Source organism: Copidosoma floridanum, unplaced genomic scaffold (assembly GCF_036245765.1).
Source record: "Copidosoma floridanum isolate Cflo_tuat_1 unplaced genomic scaffold, Cflo_Japanese_pri ptg000009l, whole genome shotgun sequence".
NCBI lineage: Eukaryota > Metazoa > Arthropoda > Insecta > Hymenoptera > Encyrtidae > Copidosoma > Copidosoma floridanum.
This window is the reverse complement of record NW_028321886.1, coordinates 2,774,216-2,794,059: the sequence shown is the minus strand read 5'-3', so window position 1 is coordinate 2,794,059 and position 19,844 is coordinate 2,774,216. Positions and strand designations below refer to the sequence as shown.

Below are 19,844 nucleotides of genomic sequence, written 5' to 3'. Positions count from 1 at the left end.
GATGAGCTTTGTTCCATTGTTTTATTGAAACAATCGCATCCTAACGTAAAAATCGGTATTAAGTTAAATGTATGCTTTATCCATGAGCGCGAAGAAACGAGGCATGAAAGTATTCGAGCAAGTGTATTTGCAATGGAAATTTGCGTCGTAATATATTCCGTATACGCGTGATGAATAAAATACCCGTGCATAATTGCATTGTGGACCCCCAGGAACGCACGAGGACGCCATGTACGGGACGAAGATCGACACGATCCGCAAGATCTTGGAGGAGGGTAGGCTGGCGATCCTCGACATCGAGCCACACTCGCTGAAGGTACTCCGCACAGCAGAGTTCGCACCCTACGTCGTTTTTATATCAGCTCCGGCTCTCGCGACGCTCGCCGACGTACGTACCATTACAAATATGCAATGTTATTAACCCTGAAAGCGATAAAACTCACGTATTCCCGGTGAAACAGTACGACGGCAGCCTGGAGCGATTGTCGAAGGAGTCGGAGGTCCTGAGGCAGGCGTACGGTCACTTTTTCGACCTGACGATCGTCAACAACGACATCGACGAGACGATCGCTCAGCTCGAGGACGCGATCGAGCGGCTACACACGCAGCCTCAGTGGGTGCCCGTCTCGTGGGTCTACTGACAGCGAACGTCCCCGACTCACGCTCTTGTCTACTCGTCCGAGTACAACAACGGGACTTCCAGGGGAAAGTAATTACCGATCACTCGATCCAAATCGGTTTGATTTCGAGTCTTGGATGGACGTAAACGACCATAGCGAATCGCGCGGCTCTGCCTCTGTTGAGAGTCATTCGCACCATGGGAGGATATTACATACACATCCATATATAAATAAATAAATAAATAAATAAGTACATATATGAGATTCTAGACCAATCAAGTATCGTTAATTTATGTCGAGTCGCGTAGCAGCGACGGCAAATATAATGAACGCGTGCGTGAGTGCGTGAGGTGTCGACTAGTTGCTGGGTGTTGGAAAACAAAGATATATAAATATATACATAAAATATGTAATTTAATTATAACGTATTCAACGAACACGGTACATGATGCGTATGGGCGTGCGCGTGCGCGTGAGTATAGTATATAAAAATAAGAAAAAAAAAAAAAAAAAAAATTTTAAACATGACCCTTGTGAGTTTGCGATTGGAGCGAAAATCGTTTTGGGAAAATCAAAGTGCCCGCAGTTGAGTTGACGCCGGTGGCAAAAAGCTTGATCATTTGTTTTTGGGATCTTCACGTTATACATATACAATGATAGAAAATAGGAGAAAGTAACACAAGTATATATACATACAATACACCGATTCGAGTTTTTCTTCGAACGACACCTTTAGTCAGAGCTGTAAATTTCTCCGCGCTTCGTACGAGAGATATTCACCTACAGAATAAATATGTGATGAAATGATAAATATTGTCATTTCTCATAGACATATTATAAATAATAGGAAGAAGAGAAAGGGAGAAAGGAAGGGGTAAAAAGTAGGTATGGTATTTGCATTTAGGTTTGACGAACGCGATTACCTGATATGATTGTACGTATTGCTTCGAGGTGAGAGCGGGAACGAGCTACCGAGAGTTTTTTGGGGCACGTGTTGTACAGTAAAGTAGGTACGTTAATATACGAGAACGAATTACTAAATTATAACTACTGTTGCGCGTTGCGTATCTCTCAACTATATTATATTTGTAACGTATGAGTTACACTATTTCACCGATTAAACAAAAAATAAGAAAATAAAATTGCAACAAAAAAAAAATTAAAAAAAATTAAAAAAAATTAAAAAAACCAAAAACAAATCAAGACCTCGTTGCGACAAGTAATATCTGTTATCCGTAGCTGCTCGGCTTTTCAACAATATCCAAGTCAACAGCTAACGAGCACGCTATAGTTTTAGAAGTGTAGAATTACTATTAATTTAGGTAAAGAACAGTGAAATTTCTCAGCATTTCGATACGCGTTCACGATTAAACGAGTATCCACCATGTTAACTTTAAACAACAGCGACGATACGTTTCTTTTTAAATTCATTCGTTCTTTGAGCAATTTTTTTTTTTTTTTTAATGAACAGCCTTTATCAAGGTCAGTATGACAATGATCTATCAAATGTCTCTTAATGATTTTAATTTCAGTACTTAAGTTTTAAACTATCTCTGCGTTTTTACGAATATTAAAATAGCATTTATTTTCTTACTTTTTTTACATGCACAAAACATAATTTTAAATAACTACTTTGCTTTTTTTTTTACTTACCAATAGTTTGTGTTAATATATTTAGTTTTTTTTTGTTTAAATTGTTATTTTTTTTTTTTAATAAAAATCATCGGATTGAGCTCTACTTTGTACAGCGTAAACCTACATCTACAATATTATATATACAAATATATTTTAAGACTTTTATATTAGTAAACACATTCTATTTAATGTTGAATTTAAACAAGATACTAAGTCAATATCAACCAAAAATTAATAACCTTGCAATCCAAAATATTTACATTGACTGATTTGTTTTTAGAAAAAGCTTATAAAACGATTAATGCGACTTGTGGTTAAATCAAATGTATGACGGAAACAAAAATTAATCACTTAAGAACATAAGATTTCTTATACATACATGTGGCAAAAGTTATATTGTGTAAAGAAGAAAAAAAAAATATGCTGTTTGGTAGAAGACCTTTTCAAGAGTATGTGAATACAGTTAGATAATTTACAGGTTGTATTATTAGTGCAATTACAAGTATAAAAATTAAAAAAAAAATTCAAGCAAAAAGTTAATTTAATCCAATGTACTGTTGGTACGAATAATAATTATGAAAATAATAATTGAAATAGATAACGCTCGAAAGAATAGAAATAACGATGACGTTTACCTTTTGTCGGCATGAAAAATAAATTTTTGTAAATTACATAATTTTACTTGTTGTTTGCTTGTTGATTGGTTCATTACATTTTGATAGAAAGATAATACGTTTCTGTCAAGTCATGAGGAACCTCATACATGAAAAAGTTACTAACTCACTCCCGTTGTAGCATGTCCAACTGAATGTGCGTATAATTAGATGTGCGGAAACGGTATGGATAAAATGAATCGTAAATGAAAAAAACGAGCGCTCGAGCATCTCTGGCTCAAATGTGACGAAGCGATCTTATAAACTTTTACTTAATGTTTAACGCAAAATAATTTAACGAGTCAACGTTTTCTTCTTTGCGTTTGTCTAAAGCATTTGCACTAATTAAACGAAATTTGTCTCACAGTTTCAATTCGTTTGTGTATCGTTAGGTTTACTGTGATTCATCGTCTCAGCCATTTGTATTAACAATGCAACTCTTCGAAATCTTGCTAAAAAATAACGATAAAATGAAGTCTAGATAATAATGATAATGAAAATAATATTTAAGAAAAATAAAAATCAATAAATTAACAAAATAATCGATATGTCAGCTCACAATCGAAACGGTGAGATATATCGGATACGTTTTTTTTAAATCGTTAAACGACGATCGAAGAAGTAAATAAACATAATGTTGATGATGGTGACGGTAATGGTGGTGGTGAAAAAAAAAAAAAAAAAATGACCGCTCAAAGCCTGTTGGTATGTCTGAACAGTTAAGCGTGTGCCTGTTCCAGTGTATATCCCCCTTTGTGAATAATGTGCATAATGAAATGAGGGAAAAAAAGAAAACAAACAAAGAAGTGACAATTTACTCCACCGCTAAGTAATTTTGTAATATTTTTCTTATTAAGTTATATAGCTGCCATATCCAAAAGACAAAGGAGAGAAATCAATTAAAGCGTGCAGTGCAGTTGAGTGTCGTACGAGTGTATTGAATTTCAAGAGTTCAATAAACAATATGAATAATTAAGTGAAAAAATAACGCATGCATTATTGTAATGGTTCGAGTTACGAAAAAAGGAGAGGAAAAAAAAAAAAAAAATGACCGCTCAAAGCCTGTTGGTATGTCTGAACAGTTAAGCGTGTGCCTGTTCCAGTGTATATCCCCCTTTGTGAATAATGTGCATAATGAAATGAGGGAAAAAAAGAAAACAAACAAAGAAGTGACAATTTACCCCACCGCTAAGTAATTTTGTAATATTTTTCTTATTAAGTTATATAGCTGCCATATCCAAAAGACAAAGGAGAGAAATCAATTAAAGCGTGCAGTGCAGTTGAGTGTCGTACGAGTGTATTGAATTACAAGAGTTCAATAAACAATATGAATAATTAAGTGAAAAAATAACGCATGCATTATTGTAATGGTTCGAGTTACGAAAAAAGGAGAGGAAAAAAAAAAAAAAAAAAGAGCAATCGCAGTTGTATTGCGCTGCTCTACGCGTATGTACTTTTAGCGAAACTGATTGATGATAAATAACAAGCGAAGTGAAAAAGGGTTTTAAAAGAAACACAATATAAAAAAAGGAGAACACTAAGATTATGTGATTAAAAAAAAAAAAAAAAAAAAAAAAAAAAACAAAAGGGAAAAAAAAAATTAAAAATAAAAAGCGAGAAAGAGACGAAGAGTATTATAAAGACGTTGTTAATTGAATTAATAAAACTAGCACGAATAAAAAAAAAAAAAAAAACAATAATAAAAAAGACTAGTTTTGTATACTTTATTCTATCGATCACCATGTTTTTCGATGCAGGGGGATTGAAACACGTTGGTGTTATTTAGACCCAAGTGAATTGGGAAATGAGAAAAAAAAACAACGCACTTTATTGTCATGTTTATCATCGAGAAAATTTACATATTAACAACAGTAGCAGCAGCAACATGGAGCCTCAAGGCTCGAAAGCACCGTCACAATAAACACATTAAAGGCACTACGTTACAAAGTAAAAAAAAAAAAAAAGGAAAAAAAAAGGAAAAAAAAAAAAAATTGGTAATACAACACGGCGCCGAATCACCGGCGAACATTTGACGCAGCACAGCCCTCGGGGATACTTGTACGCAATCCCACATCGTCACCCTTATTTATGTCTCTCGCGTCGGACAGTCAGGATGCGCATGGTATGGATAAAGACCTTGTCTTCAGAGTCATGCTCGCAGCTTGTGCTTGCGTTTGAGCGGATGCCTGTTGTTGGTGTATTTCCTCTTGGCCAGTAGGATGGTCGGCGGAATGAGCGAGTTGGCGTACGAGTCGAGGCTCGTGCAGTTGGCCTGGTCCATGGGAAACATGTAGTCGAGATCGATGTCGTATCTGTGGGGCACACGAAGAGGCAAACGTATATTGGCCGAGAAACGAGGGGAGCCAAGGGACGCGGAAGAATGCGATTGTTACCTGGGGAGTTTTTCGCGCAGGTAGGTGACCACGTTGTTGGGGAGCTCGGACTCGCGGCTCATTATGAAGCTGGAAAGGTAGCGCAGACTTTTGTCCTTTTCGGCGCAGTGCATTAGCAACGCCCACGACTTGTAATCCGAGTCCAACACGTAGGTATTGTACACGCCCTCGTCTACGGCCCAAAAGAGAGAAAGACACGTGGTTAGTTATAGTTATTGCACGTCGATGCTTTGGAGGACGAAGGCATCGAATTTTAATTTCAAAAAAATCCTATCATCTCGATTCTCAAGATGTGTAAAAATATGTCACCTCAAAAGTTTGCGGGAAAATGATTTTCTTACATGCGTGGGTTTTTTCTCGTTAAAACAAAGACTTTCTTTTTTTTTTTTTAGAATAAATTAAACGTGCATGTGACGTTTTATATTTTTATTGTTACTAAAATGTAGGCAATGTTTTATACCTTTCGGTATGATTGAAAAGCCGCGTTATTACCAGAACAAAACATACCCTGGTGGGACGTATCACTTGAACCAATTTGGTGGATTTAATCTTCAAAACAATACCCGTGATATCGATAATTCTTCACTTTCAAACAAACACGTGTCTCTTGTTGTTTGTATCAATGATCCGCGATGATTTTTAAGTGGAAAAAAAAAAAAAAAAAAAAAAAAAACGAATGATCGAAAAACTATAGTTGGATAGGTCGAGATGTAATACGTTTGGGAGAAAATAACATTAGCTCACAGGGAACTTCAGCGTGAACCCAGTGAGCCGGGAGATCGTGCGAGGGTATGTTCCAGGTGATGTTGCCGACGAGCTGCTCGTTCAACGGGTCGTCCGTGAAGCTGTAGGTGAAATTCATAGTCACCTCGGCGTTGCCGGACACCACCGACAAGTCAGCCCGCATACAGCGGTAAGAAATCGCCTCCTCGGAGCTCGCGTAGTACTGCACCACGTACCACTGCCCCAGGAACTGAAACAATCACAATTTTTTCATCATAACTTCACTGCGATGGTTTTCAACTCCGTTGGTCCGAAATCCTTACACAACGACAATTGTATAATCAAACGAGAAATTCCTTTGCCAAACGAGCGACATCCATTAGTAAAACAAATAGCGCAGAAAATCTGCAGTACTGAGAGAAAGAGCAATTAATAAATCGAGAAAACTGGACAGCTTGTAATTTGTTTGTACGCCTGCAGGTTCAATTAAATTAGCGCGGAAGGCCGGCCGAATCAATACGCGCCAATTGATATTTGCTCTGTATCGTGAATCTGCGTATTTTCCTCGTGTTCCTTTCAATTGTTTCATTTTATTTTTCTCTTTGTTTTATTCACTTGGCTTTCCAATGTACGGAAAAATGTGAAAAATAAATAAATAAATAACAAAACTACCATATCCAACAGGATGATTAAGAAGCTCTACTGCCGCTACACTTGCAGTGACGCACAAAAATCTAAAATTACCCCAAAAATAACTCGACCGCGTGTACACTTTACACATGGGCGTGAGGGAGCTCTTTCCGGATGAAACCCCATCGAAACAAACGGAATTCGTATACGTACGAATAAAAAGTACTGTTATTGATGCACACGCGCCACGATTGTACGCGCATTACGGTCAATTAATTGAGCGATTGTTCCGCTTAGCAAAAAGTTTCGCCCATGGCTTGTTTTAACGAAGGAACGACCGTTGCGTGTAATTGTTCGGCTCCGAGAAAAAGTTCAACCAATCTAACTGATTAAACTTCCGGGGCCCAGCATCCTTTTTCCGAGCGAGTTCGTGTGTGTCGGCAAATCGTTTAATCATTAGATACTCTGCTGTCTAGGCTCTTGACTTGAGTTCAATATGTTGCACGTGCAAGTTTTCTACCCTCCCACCGAAACAACGAACATCCCGCGAGTGCAATAAAAAAGAAAGAAAAAAATACGGCTACCGATAATTTTTACCGATCAACGTTTGAACGTTTGGTGTTTCGAACCGATCGAAGAGACTCCATACTCTGTCGCTCGTCTGTATGTTGTAGGTCGCGCTTCAATTGACAAACAAACGAAAATAACGAAGGCCCGAGGACTCGCGTCGACAAAACAAAAACCGGTCGTGATAAAACAACAACGGTAAACGTGAACGCGCGTGGGCGCGTAAACCTTACCCGTAACCACGTAAAGACATATTGTACTGGTAAAATGGAAAAACAATAAATACGTAGTTGGAAAAAAAAAGGAGAGAGAGAGAAATGATGGAATGAGAAACCTGGGCGATGTTAAAGTCCCGAATGGCCTTGACTTTAGGACACTTGGTCTTGTCCTCGTTTCGTTTCCAAGCACTACCGATTGCCGGACCATCGGCAGCTACGAGTCCGGCCAGTAAAAGTACCAGCACCAGCGACAACGACGAGATCGAGGCCCTCATCCTGTACCCCGCATGTGTAAGCATGTACTCTGAAAATGTGCTCCGATACGATACTCATGTATATAGGTGTGCAAGTATGCACTGTTATATTAAATATATACTTGCGCCGCCGAGCGCGAGCCACGACTGTCTCAACTTCTCATGCACGAGGCCGACATTATGGGGAAGCAAGAGCAGAGTAAGAAGAAGAGGAGGTAGGAGAAGAGACAAGTCGGACAGTATCGCCCAATGAACTTTTCCCCTCTCGCATGCGATTATATGGCCCTATGCGCGTGTGGAGTGTAGATGAGGGGAGCCCTCTCTACTCACATTTATATAGTGTAGGTACGTATGTACTTGTACCCAGCGCTCCCAAAAGTGGCTACCAAACTTGGGGGGAAATTCAAATTGGCTATATGGAGCAAGACGCAAAACCTCAGATAACTCGACAACATTCCATACACCATAACTTGATCAATTAATCCTAAGCTATTTAACCCAATAACCCAACGCGCCCATACGCAGTATCACGAGCATTAATAATTGATAAAATAAATTAAACAATAACGCAAGCGCCAATCCCCACACAACCCGGGGCGCTTACTGGTCACTTTAATTATTAAGAAAATTAATAAAGTAGAGTAAGCGCCAATTCCCACACAACCCGGGGCACTTTCTGGTCACTTTGTTAATTAATATAATAATTAAATAACACAAGCGCCGATCCCCACACAACCCGGGGCGCTTACTAGTCACTTTAATTATTAACAAAATTATCAAAGTAGAGTAAGCGCCAATCCCCACACAACCCGAGGCGCTTACTGGTCACTTTAATTATTAACAAAATTAATAAAGTAGAGCAAGCGCCAATCCCCACACAACCCGAGGCGCTTACTGGTCACTTTAATTATTAACAAAATTAATAAAGTAGAGCAAGCGCCAATCCCCACACAACCCGGGGCGCTTTCTGGTCACTTTAATTATGAATAAAATAAGTAACATAACACAAGCCTTAATCCCCACACAACCCGGGGCACTTTCTAGTCACTTTGTTAATTGATGTAATAAATAAAATAACACAAGCGCCAATCCCCACGCAACCCGGGGCGCTTACTGGTCACTTTAATTATTAACAAAATTAATAAAGTAAAGCAAGCGCCAATCCCCACATAACCCGGGGCGCTTACTGGTCACTTTAATTATTAACAAAATTAATAAAGTAAAGCAAGCGCCAATCCCCACATAACCCAGGGCGCTTACTGGTCACTTTAATTATGAATAAAATAAGTAACAAAACACAAGCCTTAATCCCCACACAACCCGGGGCGCTTTCTGGTCACTTTAATTATGAATAAAATAAGTAACATAACACAAGCCTTAATCCCCACGCAACCCGGGGCGCTTACTGGTCACTTTAATTATTAACAAAATTAATAAAGTAGAGCAAGCGCCAATCCCCACATAACCCAGGGCGCTTACTGGTGGCTTTAATTATTAACAAAGTTAATAAAGTAGAGCAAGCGCCAATCCCCACACAACCCGGGGCGCTTACTGGTTGTGTGGGGATTGGCGATTGCTCTACTTTATCAACTTTGTTAATAATTAAAGCGACCAGAAAGCGTCGCAGGTTGTGTGGGGATTGGCGCTTGCTCTACTTTATTAACTTTGTTTATAATTAAAGTGACCAGTAAGCGCCCTGGGTTATGTGGGGATCGGCGCTTGCTCTACATTATTAAGTTTGTTTATAATTAAAGTAACCAGTAAGCGCCCTGGGTTGTGTGGGGATTGGCGCTTGTGTTATTTTATTTATTACACCAATTAACAAAGTGACCAGAATGTGCCTCGGGTTGTGTGGGGATTGGCGCTTGTGTTATGTAACTTATTTTATTCATAATTAAAGTGAGTAGTTAGCGCCCCGGGTTGTTTGGGGATCGGCGCTTGCTCTACTTTATTAATTTTCTTAATAATTAAAGTGACTAGTAAGCGCCCTGGGTTGTGTGGGGATCGGCGCTTGTGTTATTTTATTTATTATATTAATTAACAAAGTGACCAGTAAGCGCCCCGGGTTGTGTGGGAATTGGCGCTTGCTCTACTCTGATAATTTTGTTAATAATTAAAGTGACCAGTAAGCGCCCCGGGTTGTGTGGGGATTGGCGCTTGTGTTATTTTATTTATTCAATTAATAAACAAAGCGGCCAGTAAGCGCCCCGGGTTGAGTGGTGATTGGCGCTTGTGTTATTTTATTTATTATATCAAAAAACAAAGCGGCCAGTAAGCGCCCCGGGTTGTGTGGGAATTGGCGCTAGCTCTACTTTATTAATTTTCTTAATAATTAAAGTGACCAGTAAGCGCCCCGGGTTGTGTGGGGATTGGCGCTTGTGTTATTTTATTTATTATATTAAAAAACAAAGCGGCCAGTAAGCGCCCGGGGTTGTGTGGGAATTGGCGCTTGCTCTACTTTATTAATTTTCTTAATAATTAAAGTGACCAGTAAGCGCCCTGGGTTGTGTGGGGATTGGCGCTTGTGTTATTTTATTTATTCAATTAATAAACAAAGCGGCCAGTAAGCGCCCCGGGTTGTGTGGTGATTGGCGCTTGTGTTATTTTATTTATTATATTAAAAAACAAAGCGGCCAGTAAGCGCCTCGGGTTGTGTGGGGATTGGCGCTTGCTCTACTTTATTAATTTTCTTAATAATTAAAGTGACCAGTAAGCGCCCCGGGTTGTGTGGGGATTGGCGCTTGCTCTACTTTATTAATTTTGTTAATAATTAAAGTGACCAGTAAGCGCCTCGGGTTGTGTAGGGATTGGCGCTTACTCTACTTTGATAATTTTGTTAATAATTAAAGTGACTAGTAAGCGCCCCGGGTTGTGTGGGGATCGGCGCTTGTGTTATTTAATTATTTTATTAATTAACAAAGTGACCAGAAAGCGCCCCGGGTTGTGTGGGAATTGGCGCTTGCTCTACTTTATTAATTTTCTTAATAATTAAAGTGACCAGTAAGCGCCCCGGGTTGTGTGGGGATTGGCGCTTGCGTTATTGTTTAATTTATTTTATTAATTATTAATGCTCGTGATACTGCGTATGGGCGCGTTGGGTTATTGGGTTAAATAGCTTAGGATTAATTGATCAAGTTATGGTGTATGGAATGTTGTCGAGTTATCTGAGGTTTTGCGTCTTGCTCCATATAGCCAATTTGAATTTCCCCCCAAGTTTGGTAGCCACTTTTGGGAGCGCTGCTTGTACCCTCGCAACGTGTATTTATGTACAAAAAATCTCTCGCCTCTTATTCCCTTTTGCATTCTTGCATGGGGACACGATCGCGACTTTCCTTTTTAGATTTGCAAAGGTATACTTATACGGGACTCTGTACCACCGGTTTTTTTCCCCACCGTTTCCAGAACACATCGTCCATGCGGAACTACTAATGTTTCACGATGTAGATATTACAACAAAATGTTTGGTGGTCGTTGAGCCTTGATTTTTAATTATAAATGAAGATCGTTCGAGCAATGCCGTGCCAACAAAATCGTTGATCGGTAATTACAACTACAATGTGTAACATTCAAAACGCGTTGAAATTCATTAGGCCGCGCGTTAGTTACGAGTGCTTTGAACTTTGCCGAGGCATAGAGGTATTTTTGGCACAGGTTTCCGGCGAATCTAGTATACTTTGTTCATTTCCTTGAACTATCGTTGGAACTCCCCTATGTTTAAAATTTGTGTCGCATGCGATCGGTATAATATTTGATATTGATTAAAAAAAATAATAATTATGAAAATTCAACTTTTAAAAGGCTACAGCACGTTGACCACTTGTTTTCACAACGAAATAAAGTCATTTTTTGTTCTCGATGTGCGTGTGTCGACAATTTTAATCGCATGAATTTCCGTGTGATACATTTTATCATTTGTTTCCTGTTCCTGTTTCAAACTTCGTACTGATAATACTGAATTATCTTTAAAACACGCGACAGTATGGTTTTTAGTTGTGAATCAAAATACATATTTCTATAAAATATTTACAAAGTTTATTTTTCATGTCATTTAAGTATAAAATTTAAAATAGATACAAATCTTGTGCTATTTATAAAATTAGTTTTTCACACTTGTTATGTACAGTCAACCTCATCTACTCCAACGTTTGTGTAATAATTTAAACGAGGTCATTTCCACGGTGGCTTTTGCTTTTGTTGATCAGTCTTACAGGGACTAAATTTTTGAGGTACACTCAAATATTCACTGGTGTCGTGCACCGACATCTAAAAATCATGAATGATTATTGGAATGCGTATTGGAATTTTGGATTTTCCATGAAATAGACGTTACACCTCGGAATTAGGTTGCCACGTAGAATTTTCATCATTAGACGTGTTTGTATCTTTTTTTGTAAAATTTTTGTTCGAATTTTCGTTGTGCGACGATGTCGGACTGGTATTAAAAAATTTGGGTTTTGAATAATCATCTTGTGACCGTTGCATATTTAAAATCTGGAAATATTAAAATTTTGCCATAAGCCTTATCGCAATTTTTTAGTGTCTAGAATTTCACGACTCTTACCATTTTTATGTATTTTTCAAAATCATTTTTTGAATCCTTTTTCGGAGGCGTCTCATCATTTGAAGTTAAAGTTAAAAAACTTTCCTCTTGGTGCTCTTGTTTCTTTATACTTTGCAAATTTGAATTTGTATGACGTTCTAATTTTACTGGCTTTGAAGGTGATCCATTACAAGGCTTAGAAACTAAGTCAAGATTCATTTGACCGGAATTATCAAATAATTTTTCAACATTAATCTGTTGAAGAGACGGCAGATTATCCAAGTTGCCACCTAAATATTTTCATTTTTTAGTAGTCTAATTTATTTGACACTACATAATACTTCAATCAAATTTCATCATTTTTATTTTTGTTACCTGAAATAATTAACAAAGCTTGTTGCCACTGTTTTTGCATCATAGAGTGCAACTGTTCTACAATATTTGTTTTACTTTTTCGGTAAGTATTCAGTTGTACTTCAAACATTGCCGATTTTTGCGTTTCTTGAGCTAATTTTACTTCATACAGTTTTTTTTCTTCTTTGTGCTTTTCTTCAACGAGATTTATCTCCAATTGATGTCTTGAAACATGAAATTATGTAAGATAAAAAGTAATCATTTTGAAAGCCAGTGATTATTTTATATAATTAGGTCTCGTATACTCAAACTCAAAACTTACTTATCAATGACACTTTTTATTTTCCGCGCGGCAATTTCCGCTATGGCTCGCTGTTTGGTCTCAAGTTCGTTTTGGAAAATCATCTCGGCAGAGTCAAGTTGTTTCTGAAATTCTTGAAGCTTGTTCTTAACAACTTCGTCAACTTGTTTTTGATAAATATCTCGGAGTTCTGCTCTTAACTTTTCTTGCTGCTCCATTAATGATTTAACTTCGTTTTTCGCAAGTTTCTGGGAAATTGGAAAAATACACATCAAAATACATTTTTGCAACGCGTGGTGATAAGTGGATAAAGTTATAAACTTACCTCTGCTTTTTTCACTTCGTCAACGGCTATTAGCAAACTAGCTTTTCCTTGCTCTAGTATACTATTTCTGCTTAACTCCTCTTTCAATTTAAGTTGCGCATTTTCTTTTTCTTGACGTAAAAGCGCCAATTCTGCCTCACAAGTGTCTAAGGCTTTGTGTATAATTGCCAATTCGGACTTAACCTCGTTACTTTTAATTAATTCCTTATTTAAATCTTGCTGGACGCTTTTTAAAGTTTCATCAGTTTGTTGATTCTTTTCCAACAGCTTTTGGCACTCCTTTTTCATTTCTTCGTACCTACTTTCCGCTTCTTGAACCAGTGACTTGTAGCTTTCTAATTCGTCAGCGTGGCTCTTTAATAATTCTAATTTTTCTTTGACCAGACTATCACTCTTTTCTTTATACCCAGTTGCCAAATTTAAGGCTTTCGATAATTCATCTTCGTTCTTTTTTATTTGCTCTTGGCATTCTGCAATCTCCAATTGATGTTTGTCCGAAATGCTTTTTATGAGTTTTTGCAGATTTTCTCTCTCACTTTCCAGTTCACATAATTTATGTTTCATTTTTTTCCATGACATTTGGAATTGTGCTATAAATAGATTTTTTTCATCATCCACGCCAATAGCAACAGCAATCTTTTCTTGCTGTTCTAATAACTTTTTTTGCAATTCTTGAATCATTTTCTCACAATGCTAAAATTCATAATGATGTAAAAGTTTACGTCATTTTTATGAAGTCATTTTGTTTATAATGAGCAAAGAGAAAAAAAGACTTACCTGTCTCTTTAACTTTTCTTCTTCTAGTTTGATTTTGAGTTGTTCTTCTTGTGATTTACTTGAATCTTGGTTCCAGAAATCTGAGAGAGTCAGCAACCTTTGCGGCTTTTGGTATTGCTGTTCAACATGACTTGAAGTACTTACATTATTTCTATCACAAGATTTACTACTACCATTCCCATTGATTAAAAACTCAGTTTGTTTTGTACTATCCAAATGATTCGAAATACATACATTACTTGGTGTTTTGAATATACTAGGGCAGCTTTTGCAGCTCATCATTTGTGTATTTTGATTAACGATCGAAACCGAAGGAGAAATGGTTTGTGATTTTGTCATTTCTTCTGTGAATCTTGAGACTAAGGTAGCATCATAACAAGTATCTTTTTTGTTTTCAAGAGAATAATCTGTATTGTTAGGAACATTACTTTGAGCATCACTTGGATTCATCATAGGCATCAAACTTGTTGGTTGAGGAGTGACAAATTTTTCATTTTCTTCGAAAATAATTGGTTCTATAAGACTAATTTTACTTTCACTGGCTTCATAACTGGGCTTAAAATCAATCATGAATTTATCCGTATCAAGAGAAGAGAAGGAGCTGTCATTGTGCAGAGTGAGATCAGAGGCATCCTTCTTCTTCTCAGTATCAGAATGATAGATTGATCCATGCAAGGAGGAAGTGTGCCCATTGACATTGAATTTTAGTTTGTGCTGATCCATTTTTTTCCTTTCATAGTCAGTTTTTTCTGTTGAAAAATTTTTTCTGCCAATTGGCTTTTGGAAATTGACCTGAACAGACTGTCCTTTATTTAGTCTTGTATCCACACCACTGTCTCGATTTTCTATTCTTTCAAGTAATTCTTCTACCTCTACAAGATTCATATCCTTAACACGTTTTAAAGGAACATGGGAATTACTGAATTTGTTAGGGGAGTTTAACAAAGGCAAAGAATTACAAGATTTGGCATGGGCATCATGATCACAAACATTCAATGCAGAAAATAGCATGGAATGAGGAGCCCTTTCAGCAGACCCTGTACCAGCATGCAAGGAATTTTTATTTTGCAAAGCATTCTGCAAGATACTAGGCTCCATATGTAATTTCGAGCTTTCATGCTTGTTCCATATGTTAGAGCTTGATGTGTTACTTTGATTATTTTCACGAGTTTTGGAAGCATGATGGGTATCATTAGTGCGATGAAGATGCTGGCAACTATTAGGATTTGTTAATGATGAATGGCATTGGGTATGTTTGCTAGAACTTTTCTGCAAGTTAGGAGTCGAGCTTGCAGAAAATTTGGTCCTTGGCAGTGTCTGTCGGTAATTCATCGTGGAATCTAGAGACTGTCGGGTATGATTCAAGGAGTTGTCGGGACTATCCTTGGATTCAATAGCTGATATTCTAGATTCCAACAATTGGACTTGTTCTATTAGTCCAGATACAACGGTCGAATTTCTATTATTACAACTCACACTATCGGAATCATCTTCGGAATGAACGGCGAACAGATCTGGGGGTATTAGTAGCAGGATATCAGTGTCATCTGTGTCGCTCATCATCCGTTCACTAAACTCCCTATCCACATTCTAGTGCTCTATGAGTAACGCAAATACTTCGTTCACCCGTTACTCCGCATTCTGATGATGTTTAATCAAACAAATGAAGCACATTCACGGAGCAAAGTAAGTATTTTTCTTGATTAAATAAAGATTAAGTGGTGTGCACACTAAACTCATGCTACGTGGTTTTGGAGGTTATAAAAGCACCGCGTTTGTACACAAACAGTGGATATTCATGCATCAGGAACAACTTTACTGTATATACAAGCATCCCAATAATCATTTTATTGATATGTTTATGCTGAAATGTTTTACATTACGGGCGATGACTAGTATAATTGATACAGATTAATGAATGATTATTCAAGTATTTACCCAAATTATAAAATTAATAACTAGAATTATGTGCAGGCGTGTACGAGCTGTTAATAACGGTACATGAAGAGATAGACGCGGGCACCGGGCACTATTAAAATACACAAGTTGTAAAGTGTGGTCGCTACATTAATTATTTATTAACTATGTGTACATATAAATACATAAACATGCATGTCAATATTTCACAATTACACTTTTACGCACTGTGGGGTTGCTGTTGTTGTTATTTTTGTTGTTGTGGTGACCATTACAAATTCCATTACGAATTATGAATTATTTAGTTTACAATTAGTGCCATCTCGCGTGGCTAATTTTGAGTTAAAAAGTACCCATGAAACTCTCAGAAAATTCTCCGACAGACATATGTAAGATAAGTTATCATAAGTAGATAAATAGAATATTTATGGTTTTGGAGGCCGGTTTTTGAGTAAAAGATGTAGATTATAAACTTACCGCAAATAGCATAGAAAATTTCAACTTTTTATTGTCTATCTACTTAACGTGTTATGTTGCGGCTGGTTTATAATCGATTACGTGGCTCTACTGTAAGTTGTAATAATTATTAGGATCAGCGCCATCTAGCGGTCGAAACTTTTTTGGCCAAAAATTGCTTCTGAAATTCTGAAGGAGAGCTTTAGGCGGTTTAGCCCTAGAGCCATTTACTTAACTATAAACCAGCCGCAACTAATGTCATACATGTAAAATAAAAGTTTACGTTGTCTGCACGGTTGGCGGCAAGTTTACAATTTATCTACTACCCAAATGTCGACCTTCTATATATTTATACTTTCGAGTAAGAAATCAATTGCAAACTTGCCGCAAATAGCACAAACAATGTTTAATTTTTATTTTATATTTATGACAGTAGTTGCGGCTGGTTTATAATTGAGTAAATGGCTCTGGGGCTAAACTGCCTAAAGCTCTTCTTCAGAATTTCAGAAGCAATTTTTGGCCAAAAAAGTTTCAACCGCTAGATGGCGCTGATCCAAATTAATTATTACAACTTACAGTAGAGCCATTTAATCAATTATAAACCAGCCGCAACTAATTTTGTAAATACGAAATAAAAAGTTAACTGTGTTAATACAGTTGGCGGCAAGTTTGCAATGTATCTTTTACACGAATATCGACCACCTACATATTTATACTTTCGGGTAAAAGATAAATTGTCAACTTGCCGCAAATAGCACAAACAATGTTTAATTTTTATTTTATATTTATAACAGTAGTTGCGGCTGGTTTGTAATTAAGTAAATGGCTCTAGGGCTAAACTGCCTAAAGCTCTCCTTCAGAATTTCAGAAGCAATTTTTGGCCAAAAAAGTTTCGACCGCTAGATGGCGCTGATCCCAGCAATTATTACTACTTACAGTAGAGCCATTTAATCAATTATAAACCAGCCGCAACTAATTTTGTAAATACGAAATAAAAAGTTAACTGTGTTAATACAGTTGGCGGCAAGTTTGCAATGTATCTTTTACACGAATATCGACCACCTACATATTTATACTTTCGGGTAAAAAATAAATTGTAAACTTGCCGCCAACAGCATAAACAATGTTAACTTTTTATTTCGTATTTACAAAATTAGTTGCGGCTGGTTTATAATTAATTAAATGGCTCTACTGTAAGTAGTAATAATTGCTGGGATCAGCGCCATCTAGCGGTCGAAACTTTTTTGGCCAAAAATTGCTTCTGAAATTCTGAAGGAGAGCTTTAGGCAGTTTAGCCCTAGAGCCATTTACTTGATTATAAACCAGCCGCAACTACTGTTATAAATATAAAATGAAAATTAAACATTGTTTGTGCTATTTGCGGCAAGTTGACAATTTATCTTTTACCCGAAAGTATAAATATGTAGGTGGTCGATATTCGTGTAAAAGATATATTGCAAACTTGCCGCAAACAGCATAAACAATGTTAACTTTTTATTTCGTATTTACAAAATTAGTTGCGGCTGGTTTATAGTTGATTAAATGGCTCTACTATAAGTAGTAATAATTATTTGGATCAGCGCCATCTAGCGGTCGAAACTTTTTTGGCCAAAAATTGCTTCTGAAATTCTAAAGGAGAGCTTTAGGCAGTTGAGCCCTAGAGCCATTTATTTAATTATAAACCAGCCGCAACTAATATTTATTATGTAAAATAAAAAGTTACTGTTGTTTGCACTGCTGGCGGCCAGTTTACAATTTATCTACTACCCGAATATCGACCTTCTATATATTTATACTTTCGAGTAAGAGATAAATTGCAAACTTGCCGCAAATAGCACAGGCAATGCCAACTTTTAATTTATGCCTTATGTATAAGTTGCGGCTGGTTTATAATAAATTAAATGGCTCTAGGGCTAAACTGCCTAAAGCTCTCCTTCAGAATTTCAGAAGCAATTTTTGGCCAAAAAAGTTTCAATCGCTGGATGGCGCTGATCTAAATAATTATTACTACTTATAGTAGAGCCACGTAATCGATTATAAACCAGCCGCAACTAATCACAATAGATAGACAATAAATAGTTGACATTTTTCATGTTATTTGCGGTAAGTTTACAATCTATCTTTTACCCAAAAACCGGTCTCCAAAACCATAAATATTCTACTTATCGTATGTGGCTTATACCTACTGCGCTAGGGGTATTAAAAAAAATAAGGCTATCACTACCGCTGTCTGGCAGAGAATTTCCTGTGAGTTTTAAGTTAAGGGTACTTTTTATACCAAACTCAGCCACGCGAGATGGCCACGCAAAAGTACTTAATGCAAGTACCTATATATACTTCAGTCAATTTATTTGAAGATTTAGCATCCAACATCAGTAAATATATCTATAGGTATGTGCAGTTTAGTCAAAGAAAATGACTTTTTTCCGGGTAATGCATACAATCAATTGAATAGTTGCAGGGATGATGATGAATGTCAATTAGCAAGTCGTTTGAAGAAAAACTCACTTCGAGAGCGACAGAGAAGTAAAAAGGCTATTTATAATAGTCATAAGTCGTAAGTATCCCTCCTTGCGCACCTCAGACTTAATTATTGTAATGTAGTATACTATCTAGAATTTAATGTCCAGCAGCACAGCACGTGGACAACAGGGTGATTTCACCCTGACAAGGACGATGGGCATTGGGGGCCAGTTCTGAATTCATGTGGTGTGGATTGCTAGACATATGGACGAAAAAGAAGACGATACTCTGTAGGAATGATTTGTGTTTCGCTTATTTTTCATCACATGAGACAAGACGGCTATTTATAGATTTGTGGGATTAAGAGTAATTTATTTGATCAGAAGTACGTAAAAGAGAAAAGAAAACCTTAACCTTCATCAACCCACGGAACCCATGGCTTTGGTTTCAAATGACCTTTACTAATATATGATTGTTTAAAAAAAATGTGAAAAGAACACGTATGTATGAGTTAATTGAAAAATTTTTCTCGCGAAAAGAGATAAAAACGCATGAATTGCGTACCAACCTGTGAATTGTTATGATTCGCACATGATATGTACCGTACTTAATTAAATTCCTTCTACTTAATTAAATTTCTTCTCATCATCACTCGAGTACGACACCCGGCATTTCTTTTCAGACTTGAATTTTATTTTTATGACACCTACATAACATACGTTTAATTTACAACTAAAATAATTGATAACTGATGGTAGATGGAGAAAATCAAAGTTGTAAACGTCTCATCGCTCGGCCAAAAATAATCCCAACATGTTTTAAGTACGGGTATATACTATGGGTAGTGGTTACCTTGTGTTTTTTTATCCATTACCCAAATACTAGACCACTTTTAGTCGTGTCAGGTCGATGGTCGAAACAATGGGATTTACAATTTTAATATACATATATATTATCGAATTCCGTCAAACAGGAAGCCTGACGCTACTTGCGATACTTAAAATTTTACCCACCGGAG

At 37.0% G+C, this 19,844-nt stretch overlaps 3 protein-coding genes across 10 annotated transcripts in view; 1 reads left to right on the top strand and 2 right to left on the bottom strand.

The window, feature by feature from the left end:
• CASK (peripheral plasma membrane protein CASK) overlaps positions 1 to 880 on the top strand; it is an 87,021-nt gene extending 86,141 nt beyond the window's left edge. For all 8 annotated transcript variants that reach the window (XM_089589345.1, XM_014361582.3, XM_089589351.1 and 5 more), the window contains 2 exons: positions 213 to 388; positions 462 to 880. In XM_089589345.1, the coding sequence (XP_089445471.1) occupies positions 213 to 388; positions 462 to 641 (356 nt within the window). In that variant the 3' untranslated portion in view covers positions 642 to 880. The remainder of the gene's footprint in view (positions 1 to 212; positions 389 to 461) is intronic.
• A 3,835-nt stretch (positions 881 to 4,715) lies between these two features.
• On the bottom strand, positions 4,716 to 7,827 carry Karl (lipocalin/cytosolic fatty acid-binding protein Karl). The gene is made up of 4 exons (XM_014361577.2): positions 7,556 to 7,827; positions 6,046 to 6,274; positions 5,302 to 5,473; positions 4,716 to 5,220 (listed from the first exon to the last, which is right to left on the bottom strand). The coding sequence occupies exons 1-4, from the start codon at positions 7,736 to 7,738 to the stop codon at positions 5,058 to 5,060; spliced, it is 747 nt and encodes a 248-aa protein (XP_014217063.1). The 5' UTR covers positions 7,739 to 7,827; the 3' UTR covers positions 4,716 to 5,057.
• Positions 7,828 to 11,740: 3,913 nt separating this feature from the next.
• Positions 11,741 to 15,901, bottom strand: Cnb (centriole duplication and spindle assembly protein centrobin). The gene is made up of 7 exons (XM_014361576.2): positions 13,991 to 15,901; positions 13,214 to 13,906; positions 12,910 to 13,136; positions 12,609 to 12,811; positions 12,255 to 12,523; positions 12,026 to 12,184; positions 11,741 to 11,956 (listed from the first exon to the last, which is right to left on the bottom strand). The coding sequence occupies exons 1-7, from the start codon at positions 15,551 to 15,553 to the stop codon at positions 11,861 to 11,863; spliced, it is 3,210 nt and encodes a 1,069-aa protein (XP_014217062.2). The 5' UTR covers positions 15,554 to 15,901; the 3' UTR covers positions 11,741 to 11,860.
• Between the last annotated feature and the right edge of the window lie 3,943 nt (positions 15,902 to 19,844).